This window comes from Manis javanica, chromosome 1 (genome assembly GCF_040802235.1).
Source record: "Manis javanica isolate MJ-LG chromosome 1, MJ_LKY, whole genome shotgun sequence".
NCBI classification, from domain to species: Eukaryota; Metazoa; Chordata; class Mammalia; order Pholidota; family Manidae; genus Manis; species Manis javanica.
The window spans coordinates 186751851-186764876 of NC_133156.1; the positions used below are offsets into that span (position 1 = coordinate 186751851).

General features: G+C 37.1%; 1 protein-coding gene across 3 annotated transcripts in view; it reads right to left on the reverse strand.

Moving 5' to 3' along the window:
- The window catches only part of MEIS1 (Meis homeobox 1), a 127556-nt gene that overhangs the window by 4621 nt on the left and 109909 nt on the right, over nucleotides 1-13026 (reverse strand). For all 3 annotated transcript variants that reach the window (XM_017676207.3, XM_073212280.1, XM_017676209.3), the window contains exon 10: nucleotides 280-338. In XM_017676207.3, the coding sequence (XP_017531696.1) occupies nucleotides 280-338 (59 nt within the window). The remainder of the gene's footprint in view (nucleotides 1-279; nucleotides 339-13026) is intronic.

Below are 13026 nucleotides of genomic sequence, written 5' to 3' on the forward strand. Positions count from 1 at the left end.
ATTACATTAATATATTGAATGTGTACAAAGAATACTGTGAGCATATTGATTCAAGAGTTACTTTCCTCTGTTGGCTTTTTTGTTTCACCTTCTCCAAACATTTTATAATGATGTTAAATTGATTAGTGTTGTTATGCAATGAAACTGGTTTAATTTTCATTGCCAGGCTCTCCTAGTACTCACTCCCAGTTTATTTACCAGGTAGCAGCCCTCCCGGTGAATGGCTTGAGGATGGTTCTCGCTTGCGTGACTTGCATACAGTCACTATGGGAGACTTGCCTGCTCGGTTGGACTGGTCTATCATGGGCTGCACTATTCTTCTCCGGGCATTAATAAACCTGTAACCAACAAAGTAGAGCAGATTATTATTCCTTAAACCAAAAAGTGGGAGTGTGGAAGGGGAAGGTGGAGGAAGAGAAGATGCATCATAGCAAGAGCAAAGCTCCATCTTGGCAAAACGGTTCTCTCCAGTCTCTATGCACAGCTTCACATGCTGTACGACCTGTAACCCCCAGTGACCTTTGAGTACACAGGCTTGGGGTTTCTGAGTTGATTTATGTTTGCCTGTTTTACCACTGCTGGACACTTCCATTTCATCTTTTCATGGGGGAATTAGCAGTTTCAGGAAACAATACTAGCCACCACTCTTTTCGATTGCAAGGGGAAAAATTTGGTATAGCGAGTGAGATGCATGTTACCTCTCCTAATTAGTGACATTTCAATCTCATGTTCTCTGACTTCTTTTTTTTACAATTTTTATCAAAACCTTCCCTACCTCTTGCAAACCTAATTCTATTTTAATGCCCATTATTAAGATAATAAACTGGGATTGACAGCACACCATCAAATGGGAGAATGTCTGGAGTTTATCACCACTAACTCACTGCTGGGGACTTCAGAGAAATACATTCCTTGTAGAGATTTCTTGGGGTGGCTTTTTTTTTCTCTTTATGCAAAGTTTGAGGTCAAGGCGAGGTCACAACTATACAGTAATTGAGCTTACAATCTTGCTTTCTCTAGCTAGTCCTGAACAGTTTTAATAAATATCTTAAGACACTTAAGTCACTGAAGTATCTTAACAAAATTTTTTTTACCATTTTTGTGGCCCCTCAAAAAGTGGCTAGCCACTGAAGAAAATTTTAAGTGATTAATACAAACTCTCCCAAGTTATACTCATGAAATTTCTAGCTCTTAAGATCCATTTGTACTACGTAATACTAAGAAGTACATATCAAATACAGAAAACAAACAAGACCTATTAGCTTCTGAAATAGTAAATTGCTTCTAGTTCATAACTCAGATTTGAATATATCAAACATGAGCAGCACATAAAAAAAATACAATGAAAAGTTTAATAATGTGCTATTGATAATTAAAGGATCCACAGTCCAAGATGAATTCTAGGTTTTAAGTCTACCTCTTCAGGAAGGAAAATAGTTCCTAAAAACCAAACCATTAAACAGACAGGGACAAGGTTTTAAAATAAAGAATGTATAAATTGTGACATTTTAAGATTCCCAACATCATATATCCTTATGTTCTTTCATTATCTGAAAATTAAAAAAAATAATGAAACTAGAGTCTAACTAAAAGGACACCATTGGTGCTAATTCTTATTGGCAATGTACATTATATCAGTTCTTGTATAGAGTCCCTGAACTGCTAATAAAAATATTTAAAACACAGATCTACAACAAATTGTGTTGCAAATCAGGTTATCATTATCTTGTATAAACCATGAAAATTGGAATCATGTGAGCAGAAGGTTAGATTAATTCTCCATTCTCATTATAAGCACAGGTGTAGCACAAACAGCATGTGAAATAACCAATTAAAATGAAAAAAAAATCTGCTTTTTCATTAGCTGCCTTCACTGCATGACCAATCAGAAAATTATTTAGTATTAATATTCTGCATATACTAAAAGTAATTTTCATAGTAACTAACATAGGTAAGAGAGCAAGAAAACAGCTCTTTATCTATGGTACTTTTATAATCTTCAGGCTCTTAGAGGGAAGGAACTCTGATAACTTTTAAGTATTCTTTTAAAAACACACTATTTTATGGATATGATTGATATTACCTCTCAAAAAATAGGAAGAATGCATTTTACCAGATGAGAAGCCAAGACACAGAGAAATTAAGTGACTTATTTGAGGGCACATGTTACCCAAGAGATGTTAATAATTTGCTGAATGACACACAGCTGGCAACTGGTAGTGAGCTCCCCCTCTCCAATGTCCTGACCAGAGCATGGCCACTTTATGCCACTCAAATACAGTATTCCAGACTGAATAGATGTTAAAAATGAGCTAGTTTGAACCAGTCACCACTGGCAACAGCCCTACTATCGAGTCTGGGAATAAGCAAGACTGAACTTTTTGTAGACTACGGATTTTGATGACTGTATTGCTTGTGTATATAGACAAAGATGGCTACACTTAAGAAGATTCCATGACTTGAGGTACCTGTATTCCAAAGCTTGCCTCTTTCATGTGCAAACATTCAGATTTCCAAAGACCAGTTCATAATGATCAACTGAAGTTTGAATGCATGATTGTTGAACCCATGGAATCAGAAAAATTATACCTCAAGTTTAAAAAGCTTTAACCATCAGAGCCTGGTCACTGCTATCAATCCCCTCTGATATCCCCACCAAAGAGATAGGTAGCCTCTGCTGGACTGCTTCTAATAGAGTACCTGCCACCTTACTGAGAGTCCACCCTATTTATGGACAAGGCAACTTATTAGAAGGTTCTGCCTTACTCAATCTGAAGTCGTCTCCCCAGGACTACTCTTTGGGGTAATTTAAACAATTCTAATACCAATTCTTCAAGATAGCCTTTCAAGTACTTAAATTATAGCCATCATGCCCCATAGACTTCCCCCCTTCTCTCTCTAGGTTAAACATCCATGATTGTTAACAAGTTCCTTCTAGAATGTGTGTTCTTCTAGAATTTTGAGTCCACTCATGACTTCGCTCGTCTCTGCTCAGGGTGCTGCCTGTCCATGTGCCTCTGAAGGTTTTCAGCAGACAACACTAAATGCAGTTACGTCTTGGGGCCTGGTGGTGGTCCCCATGCAGAGAGCTAACACCTCTCTACAGCCTCTCAGCTGGGGGCTCACAGGTACTACTAACTAGGTGCTATTTACTTCTCTTTTTTGTGGCAATAACCATTTGTGGTTACTGACAAAACAGATGAAGGCTACCTAATGGATATGTGGATATAAAGATGGAAATCTTTTCATTAATTTATATTTTTTAAATATAAAAATTTAAAAAAAACATCGAAAACCTAAGAATACCTAATCACTTTGTCTGAATGAATTCTGAGCACATTAGGTATACTTGGAACTTCTCACTCTTGAAAACTTAAAACAAATCTTTTTTCAATATAATAAACATTTCCATACATATAGGACATAGTAAACTCTTAGAATGTTGCTAAATTACAATTCCTATACATATATGAAACACTGATAATATTATGTGGGGTCATGGTGGACACCTTTATCCATAAGTAAATACACAAGTAGCTAAATATTTTATTAGAACAACCTCACCTTTTTAATCTTAAAACCATCTCAACACTTGATTCTCTTTAGTGTATTTTATTGTTATCCTAGACTTTCTTATATGTACTCTCATTGGAATCACGATACATATAGCAAAGCCATGTGCTTAGATGGCTTCAGGGTGAATTCAGATATAAAAACATTTTCCTTCTGGACAAAGTAATAAAATGACATTCTTGCTCCTCCCACTATAAGTCAAACAGAGGTCAGTTCCCCCATCCCTGTATCTGTTTAAATAAACCGGTCCAGCTGTTTGTTTCTACAGTGCCCTTTGACCTTATGTCTCATCCTCCCTGCTTTTGTGACAGAATGCTTTACTTTCCATTGTGAAAGATTCTAAGTTACCAAGAATTTTCTAAACACTAAACCAAAAAAAGACCTTTAGATTTTATGTGAACTTACAGGAACATATTTCCTTCATAAAACACTGGCATTTCAAGAAACATCAGTAAAATAGTTAAACACATATATGTGTGTTCAAATATATATATATATGTATATATATGTATATATTTATGTATATGCACATAAATATATATATTAGAGTTTGAACATAGGAAGAAACAGTGTTTCTGAAGAGAAATAAAACAGGGAATGATAAAATTCCAATTTGAATGTACAATAAAAAATAACATTCTCCAACAACCACAATATAGTTTAGGATACGATATACCCACGAGATACACAAAGTCTTTAGAACTTTCTGTATGGGTAAGGTCTCCTTAAAAAGTTTGTTAGTTTAAAAATGTAAGATAAAACTTACAATTTTATAAATGATGTCCAAACATTACAGCCCTTAAAACTCAGATGCATAATGTCAGGAGTACCTGGCAACAGGACAGTTTTTCTTATTAGAATAATTTGGCACATTGGTATAATGGAATGAAGATCAAATGTGCCATAAACTGAACTTTTGAAAAGGTAAACCTTTCAGTTACATATGCCTTAAGGTTGAGAAACATCCTGTTTGTCTTTCCATATTATATTCTGAACATCAAGGTATATATTTTTTTAAGTCCCATTTTTCCATTGTAAACACAATCTTCTTTTGCAAAGTACTCTTTAAGAATCGGACACCCCATAGGTGGTAAAAGACTGAATTAGGGAAATAATTCTTATATTTCCTTCTTTCACAGAATCATGGATTCGAATTTCTTCCTTTGACCCAGCTATCTCCTTTCTCAAAACAAGAGGTTTTACAAAGGAAAAGAAGACTATGGATTGGCTTTATAGCTTTATTCCATGCTAAAATCAACAGCAGTGTATTTCTTTATACCTAGTTATTTGTTTAGGACCCAAGTCCTGATAAGGGGGAGTGGGAGTTTGAAGGGAGAACAAAATCTTTAAAATCTGAGACATGGTATCATCTCAAAGTTGAATTTTATTCTTTGCACTTTTTTATTAGGAATCAGACAAGGAGAACAGGAGATGATCCTGACTTAGGCTAAAAAGAAATACAGGAAATTTTGCTTTATTCTTTCTCGTCTTTGCCCCCTACATGCTTACGCGTCATTAGACTTTTAAATGTTTTTCATTCTGCCAACTCCACGTAGCTCCTTTCATTCTCCGTCTTTGAATACCTGTGTAAATTTCTGAGCAAGATCTGGTAGATCAGCTTTCTGAACTTGACCTTTGTCCTTCAGTTTATCCTCAACTCCTTACCCTGGTTACTCCCCCACAAAACTGGATTGCTAAGTTTAGTTTCCTCTTTGTGAGAATCAGGAAGGGTGGAAAGATCAGAGTAGGCATCCGTTAGCACCGAAACACAAGATACAGTGTTCCAGGTCCACAAGCAACATTTTCTACATAGCTTTGCCCTTTTCCTATACACGTGTACCCTTTGTCTTCCTCCTAGGGTTCTCTGTAATACTAACACAGCTAAGGAAAAATTGCTTGCTCACTTTCAGAAAAGGCATCTTCATCTTTACTCAATTTCATTCCTCAGTGTTTACCGCCCTACTTACTCACTGATGATTATGGGAGTCCACATTTTGTTACTGTAGCATGCCACAGCCAACTCAGGAACCACATAAACTCAAACTGCTGTTGTTTCTAAACAATGACATGACTCCCAGTCATCCCCAGAGTGCTTCTTACCAACAAGGCGTAAGTGAAGAGTCAGCAGGGAGGTGGGAGACCATTTAAGTATGGAGAAATACCATTTCACAACACCTTCCTATGTCCAAGAAGTTAAAATTATCAACTAAATATTAAAGAAAAGATTTCATTAAACAGCATGTGATATGTTAAGATACCTTCCTACACTGTCACTATCCATTAAAGGGAGTATATATTTTAGTCACCTTTAACATTTTAAGTATAATTAGAAATGCTTACATACATAATTAAATAACAATAAAATGTATACTATGCATTCTTAAGTATAAGTATTGGTGATTATATGCACTATTTATTCAACTGAAATAAATGACATACAAATATAATAATTGATATGTAATTCATTTAGGTAATTTCCATACATGTTTTTATAGAATTAAACCTTGCAGAAAATCTTCAAATTATTATAAAATTTCACATTGGGAATTTGCTGAATTCTAGAATTTTGTCCTTTGTCTATTCCATAAGTTTCCTTGATGTAGCATTTCTTTCAGCTTTATCACAATCATTTAAATAAAACTATATACACTACATTTTTTTGAAGTCAGCATTTCCTAAGAACCCTAAGGCCTATTTTATAAACAAACCCTTCAGGAAGATGTTCTAGCTATCTCTCAAATAACTCTCTGTTCTTTGAATTGAAATCAACCTCAAAGTCTTTCACTGGAATTACTCATTTTAGATTTACATTTTACTTATTGGATTTAATGATCCATAACCGGCGGCCTTCAGCGTCCAAGCCTTCCACACTCCCTTTCTCTATGAAATAAAATTTCATGAAACATGATTTTAAGACGCTCAAGAAAGCTGACTCAATCTCAAGTCAAACCTTATGAAATCATGTTTTTGGCAACTTTTTCCAGTTTCTCAACCTCCTCTGGATCTGACGGTTCCAGGACTGCAATACATCATCTGTGTGTCTAAGGGAGGGGAGAGGGGAGCACGTGTTCCACTCTGCAGCCCTCTAGAAACAGAATATTGGAATTTGCTCAGAGCACAATAAGCCCATCACTCAGTGGGTTGAGAAGGTTCCCCTTCTCTAAGCAGTGATGAGTCTATTTGTCCAATTGCTCTAGGAAGAGCTGAACTTGTCTAAGACAACTGAGGAAGTTAATCACACATACAAATTTCTTCAAAGAAATAGTCATTGATTACTTGAAAAATTTAATGCAAACTAATAACAAGACTCATGTATCAGTTTGGACTTCAGATCTTGAAATAACTTTCAGGTACTCCATCCCTTGGTTGGTTATATATTACAGAAAGTTTTCCTTGGAAGTAAATTGTAAAACAAATTTTTAATTCTAAAATAAAATCCTTATTAAATCCTTTAGTCTGATCTGCATTGAAAGCAAGGGTGACTCTCTTAGTGGGGACAGGGCGGGGGAGGGAGGGTCTCCATTTCTTTTGTAACTTTGTCCTGTCTTCTAGATCACTTTAGCACAAGGCTCCAAACTCAGTGGAATAAACTGAGGATATCTGGTCAGGCCAAGCATAAGAAATACCCACCATTAAAAATAGCTTAAGTATCCCTTGACATAAAATGTATGTAGCAAAACGGCATTTATAAAATATTTGCTTATATGTGACAGTTTGCCAATTTGAGTTTGTATAACTATATAAATATAAGAAAAGTAGTGGTTTACCTCAGGCATATGGAATTAAAGTGTTACTAGCACAGTGAATAAGCAATACAGCAATCTAGCATAATATGGCAAAGCCTGTAGTAATGAAAGAGTTAAAACACATATAATAGTATCTTCAAAGAACAGACGTGTCTCTTTTTGATTTAAGCTGTACCATATAAATTCTAATTCTCCCATATTTGCATAAAGTTAATATAACTGTAAAAACATTCCTTAAACATTACAGAATAAAAATATTTATTTAAAACAAATCCTAATTTTCTACCAATCTCCATTATAAATAGGATGTCCACATAATTTCTAATTTAAACTGGGACACTCTTGTAATTGAAGTGTAGTTAATATACAGTATTATAAACTGGGACACTTCTGAGAGTAAAGGAGCACTGTTAATAATTATGCTGAAAAATAGGCATAAACCATAAATGTCCTAGGGAATTGGGCTGTATGGCTGCCCTATTGATCAAATATGCACTTTTTTCCAAAGAAAATTTCCTTGGGATGATAGGAATTAAAACCTTGTATTAGAATGTTTACCAGCCTGGCATACGTTTGGTGCACAGCACCATCTTGGAGTAACTCTGAGAATATCTCCTTTAATTGCCTCAGTAATCCAAGCCCTCAATAACTAAAACCTTCCCAGGCCTGGATTCTCCACTTGTGCCAAGGTAAGATGTCTCACAGTTTAGCTTGATTTCTACTTTCACCTGGTAACAGATTAGGCTACAGAATGACACAATGAAGATGCCTTGATTTGAAAGCAGCCCTGTCTCTGTTCCTTAGAATGTTCTGTAACTTGTTTCCATCAGTAAAGCTTCAAGCCTAAACTGTATGTAAGACATATCAATACATAATCTGCAGGACCCTAATGAAAATGGTATCATGTATACTACAGGCAAAAATTTCTCAATTGAGGTATATGACAAATTCACTCAAATGAGGACAATACAACTTAGAAAATGACCTCCTTCTCAAACTTGTCAAATCTTTGGAAAAAATGTTGATGGCCATCTGAGTCACACTGGGAGAAGTTTGAAGAATGTTTCTGAGTAGCTATCCTTTCCTTTGAACAATATTACTCAGAATTATAACAGTCAAAACATTGGCCCTCAGGCAGGGAGAGTTAGAACTGTGTCTAGCCAGAAGAGTACGAGATCTAAGTAGGAAGACTGCCACTTGCTGGAATTGTGATGATCAAGTGAGTTAATGTTAATGAACAGTGCCTTACTCTTTTTGCAAATTTTGCAAAACCTAAGATGGGTTTGTTGGGATATTGTCATTTTGACCATCAAAAATAAGTACTTACACAAGAACTTGTGCAGGAATGTTTATGGCAGAAAAGGTAGAAACAACTCAAATGTCTACCAACTGATGAATAGATAAACAAAAGGCAGTATATCCATACAGTGGAACAACATTCAGCCTTAAAGAAGAATGAAGTACTGATGAGACAAGTACAACATGGATGAAACTGGAAAACATTCTAAGTGAAAGAAGCCAGTCACAAAAGGCCATGTATTAAAATGCTCACATCTATGAGGAATGTCTGGAATAGGCAGATCTATAGAGACAGGAAGTAGATTAGTGGTAGAGATGGGATGGAAGAATGGGGAGGGGTAATAGCTAAAGGATACAAGGTGGTATATTTCTTTTTGAGGTGGTGGAATTGTTCTAAAATTGACTACTGGGATGGTTGCACATATCTGTGAATATACTAAAAGCCATTGAATTGCACATTTTAAATGGGTGAATTGCACATTTAAATGGTGAATTATATCTCAATAAAGCTGGTAAAAATAAATAATTAATGGTGCAATGAAAGAAGCACTGGACTAGGAATCAGCCCCATCCTTGCCTCTAATTAGCAGCATAACACTGGAAGGCTCTGAACCTCATCTGTCAAATAATGCATTATTCCCACCCAGGACTTGCTCCTCCATTCTGCAGCAAGGTGTTCCTAAAATTTTAATCCATGCTCCCTTTTGATAAAATTCAAAATCTCACATCTCTTTCTTATTTGCAGTTTCCAAAGAAATAGCATGTCTCAAATCCACAGTTAATTCTCAATCAGCTTTTTACTACTACAATCACTCAGAAGAATTCTGATACGCCTTTTCTGGACCCCAGTCCCTTTCAGCCCCCACTTGGCTCTGATGGTGGGAATCCTTGCCAAAACCTATTGTACTTCTCTGTCTGTAAATAGTACTGCCAGGTGATTAGCTGTGGGGGCTGAGATCTGACATCTTTGGACATGTACAATTCTTTCCATGGGCTTTTTCAACATATTCTGCCCCCTGCCCTTTTCACATATATATGAACTCTGACCCAAACTAGGGATCAAATAAAGTCAACCATAACAAATGTTCTAGGGATATAGGCCAACAAAAGCTTTCAACTGGACAACAATTTTCAAAACTACTGATTTACATTCAAATCAGCATGCCGAGTAGAAAATACTGTACTTAAATATATATATTTCAAACCATGGTGCAGTTAACTTCCATCCATAAGCAATATACAATTCTTGAAAAATAATGACTTTATCAATATTAAACCAGATCTTTCCAACGACAGGAAATTCATTTTTTTAAGCTAAATTACATTTAGAACCCAAGACTAATAATCCCCACAGGCCTGAAAGAGTTAATGAGCTTGAGAAAGGAAATATTTTTTCCCTTCAGTGATGGGATCTAATCTTGTGAGGCATTAGGTCCTTTAGCCACATTGGTTAAGAGGGTAAAAAGGAAAAGGGAGCCCTCAAGGATGGGAACAGATTAAGGTTTTTTGTTTATTTGTTATTGTTCAGGTGTCAAGAGCTGGATAAAGTTCATTATGTCCCATATTAATGGGTCAGGCTTAAAAGCCTAAGAACAGAAATAAAGAAGAAAATACTGACGGCAATGAAGACATGAACAGGAGAACCCTATATTTGCAAAGTTACAAGCATCCGTGTTGTTCGAGGGTTTTAATAGTTTTGCTTTGTTTTTAATGTTCTCTTTTCCCTTAAAAAATTAAAACAAGAAGCAAAAGAAAACCCTCTACAGAGCTCTAGACATTCACACACTGCAGCCCCACAGACCGGATCCACAGCAGCGTTTGCCCTCAACGCTTCCTTCCCCCGAGGCCCTGGCTCCAATCCATTTTTGAGAAAATTGTTTTATTCAACAAGGAGGCAACATTTGCCCCATTTTTTAATATTTCAGGCAGATTTTTAACCACTCAGAAATGCTGTTTGTTTTATGCAGGCACAGCCTGCAGCAAGATGATGACGTAAGAGAGAGGAGAGAAGGGGTCTCTGTGGGCACAGTGCCAAGCTCCAGTGCTCAATGGTTAATCATCGAACACCAGCCTCAGCAACTGTTGACACAAAATAGGTGGAGATCAGGTCTGTGCAAGCAGAAAATACCAGAAAGGCAAACTATATGTAAACATACTTAAGAGAGATTTGACAAGAATAGACCAAAACCTGACTCACTAGGAAACTCCTAATGCCTACAGAGTGTCAATGTCCCTCTCAGCTGAGGCTGTTTCCCCTTACAAAGTTCCCTTTGAGAAGAAAAAGGGTAGCGTTTAAAAAAAAAACTAAAATAAGTTTACAGAAGACAGAGAAATTTGTCCCCTTGATTCACACAGTGCGAATTTCAAATCTGCTCCTATAGCGGCATTGATGTAATCTTCCATGTGCGCTGGGTGTAGAGCCAAATGACAAAGTGCTGGGTGGGGGGTGGTGGGGGAGACAGTAGGCACACACACAACCACAATCCAAAAAGTTCTTTATCCTGACCTATAAAACTCACGCAAAGAAACAAATGGATAATGCTTAAGCAGTCTTTTAATCTTATCTAACTGACACCTGACAACCCATTACTTATAGATTATTAATGCATCCACTAAAAAGTTTGTCATGTACAAAATTACTGGAGAAAAAGATTGAACGCCTGAGGAAAAAACAAATTTTGCTGTACAATAACTTCAGAAATTTCAAGCCTATTATCTGTCATGCCCTTCACAGACTCATAGCACACTGCTACGAACAACTGATTTATCTTTATTATGAATCCTAAAATGACAGCACACACGTTTTTCATGTCTTGCAATAATGTTTCATTTCATCTAAGTTTTTATTTTACAGTGCTTGATTTGCTTATTTAAGATGAAGAAAATAACTTTATAATTAATTTTCCTGTTTGTGTCTTTATCAAAGGACCTGGGTTTTTCCCCCACTCTTTGTAGAAAGCTGGAATCAGCCTCAGTTTCAGAAGCCTCACTTTTTCTTTGGTTTACATTATTATACAGTCTAGAATACTGGAGCTGGAAGAGGCTTACAGTCTCACTCATTAGTTCTACTGGCCCATTAAAGCAGAGGAAGATGTGGCCAGTGGAGATCGAGTGACTTGAACAAGGACACACATCTAATTAGTGAGGGGTGTGGCCAACAGGTGAAATATTTTGATTTGAAATGATCTTTCCCCACATAGTTCCCCTCCTTACTCGCCCTGTGTAAACTGTATACTGTCATGATGCCTACAGGGGAATTTGTTCCTCAGCCACCTATGGGTGCCAGGCTCTTCCTCCTTGGCCATGGAGGTGATGCCGCTCAGCCCCTCACTTCCACGCTCTCTCTAAGTACCCGGGAGTCGAGTCCTGCTCTGCCAGGCTGCATGACACACAGGGTGTTCTTTCCATTTCTCTGATGACATACTTGTGCCAAGGCAACAAATCTGGCTTAGTAAGGATTTGCCACAAGTCCTGCTGAGCTACACACCTTGTTCACAGTCAACCACTGCCTTGAAAGGGATCCTAGATACTCAGAAACATTGGTTCATGATGGCTACATCAGACTCCCAACTCTCTCACTTGAACCCCAACCTTAAGTGGTCCTGAGATACTTTCTCAAGTGGTAATACTCTCAGCTGCAGGCATCACACTCTGAAAAAGCTCAGAAACTCTTACAATGCTGGCTGGAGGAGAAGCAGCAATTACACAAAACGGTATTTTTACTTTCGAATCCACCTGCCTACATCCCACACCTTCCTGTTTCTCTTCTCACCTGGACTCAGGGTCCCTTGGTGGAAGTGGTGGGTTTTTCCAACCAGCAGTGAGCCAACACCTACCCCTTCATAAGGGCTTCCACCTCTCACAGCGTCAATGATGGGGTTTAACACAATGGGGGAACCTCTGAGTAAACGTATAGTGTAAAACTTACAGCAACACATTAACCAGCTGCAGAGTCATCTTCAAAGAGGATTGTTTGCAGGAAATTTTTTAAATCTGAAGACAAAAGTGGTGTCTGTTGAACTCATAAGACTCTCTGACATGACAATACCTGAAGGTTTCTAAATTCATAGCTCTTTTCCCTGTGAGCTATTTGCTCAGCTTTCCTAATAATACCCAGCCTGTCTGGCACCTCGCCAGCTCTGTCTCAGGCAATATGCAAGCTAAACATTTTTTGACTGATTTCAATATTTTCTTATGAGCAACTAGACAGTATTTTATCTAGTGAGTATTACTGATTGCGATAATCTAAGCCCAGAGTAAGTGCCTGAAAAGGTAATATTATTAGAATTGACACTCCAGGTGAAAAGCATAGCAATTAACTGTGGCTTGAAGAACAACAACCCATTCTGAAGCACGCTGGAGAGCTACTCTATATTTCTCCTGCTTCTTCTTTAAAACACTGTACCTG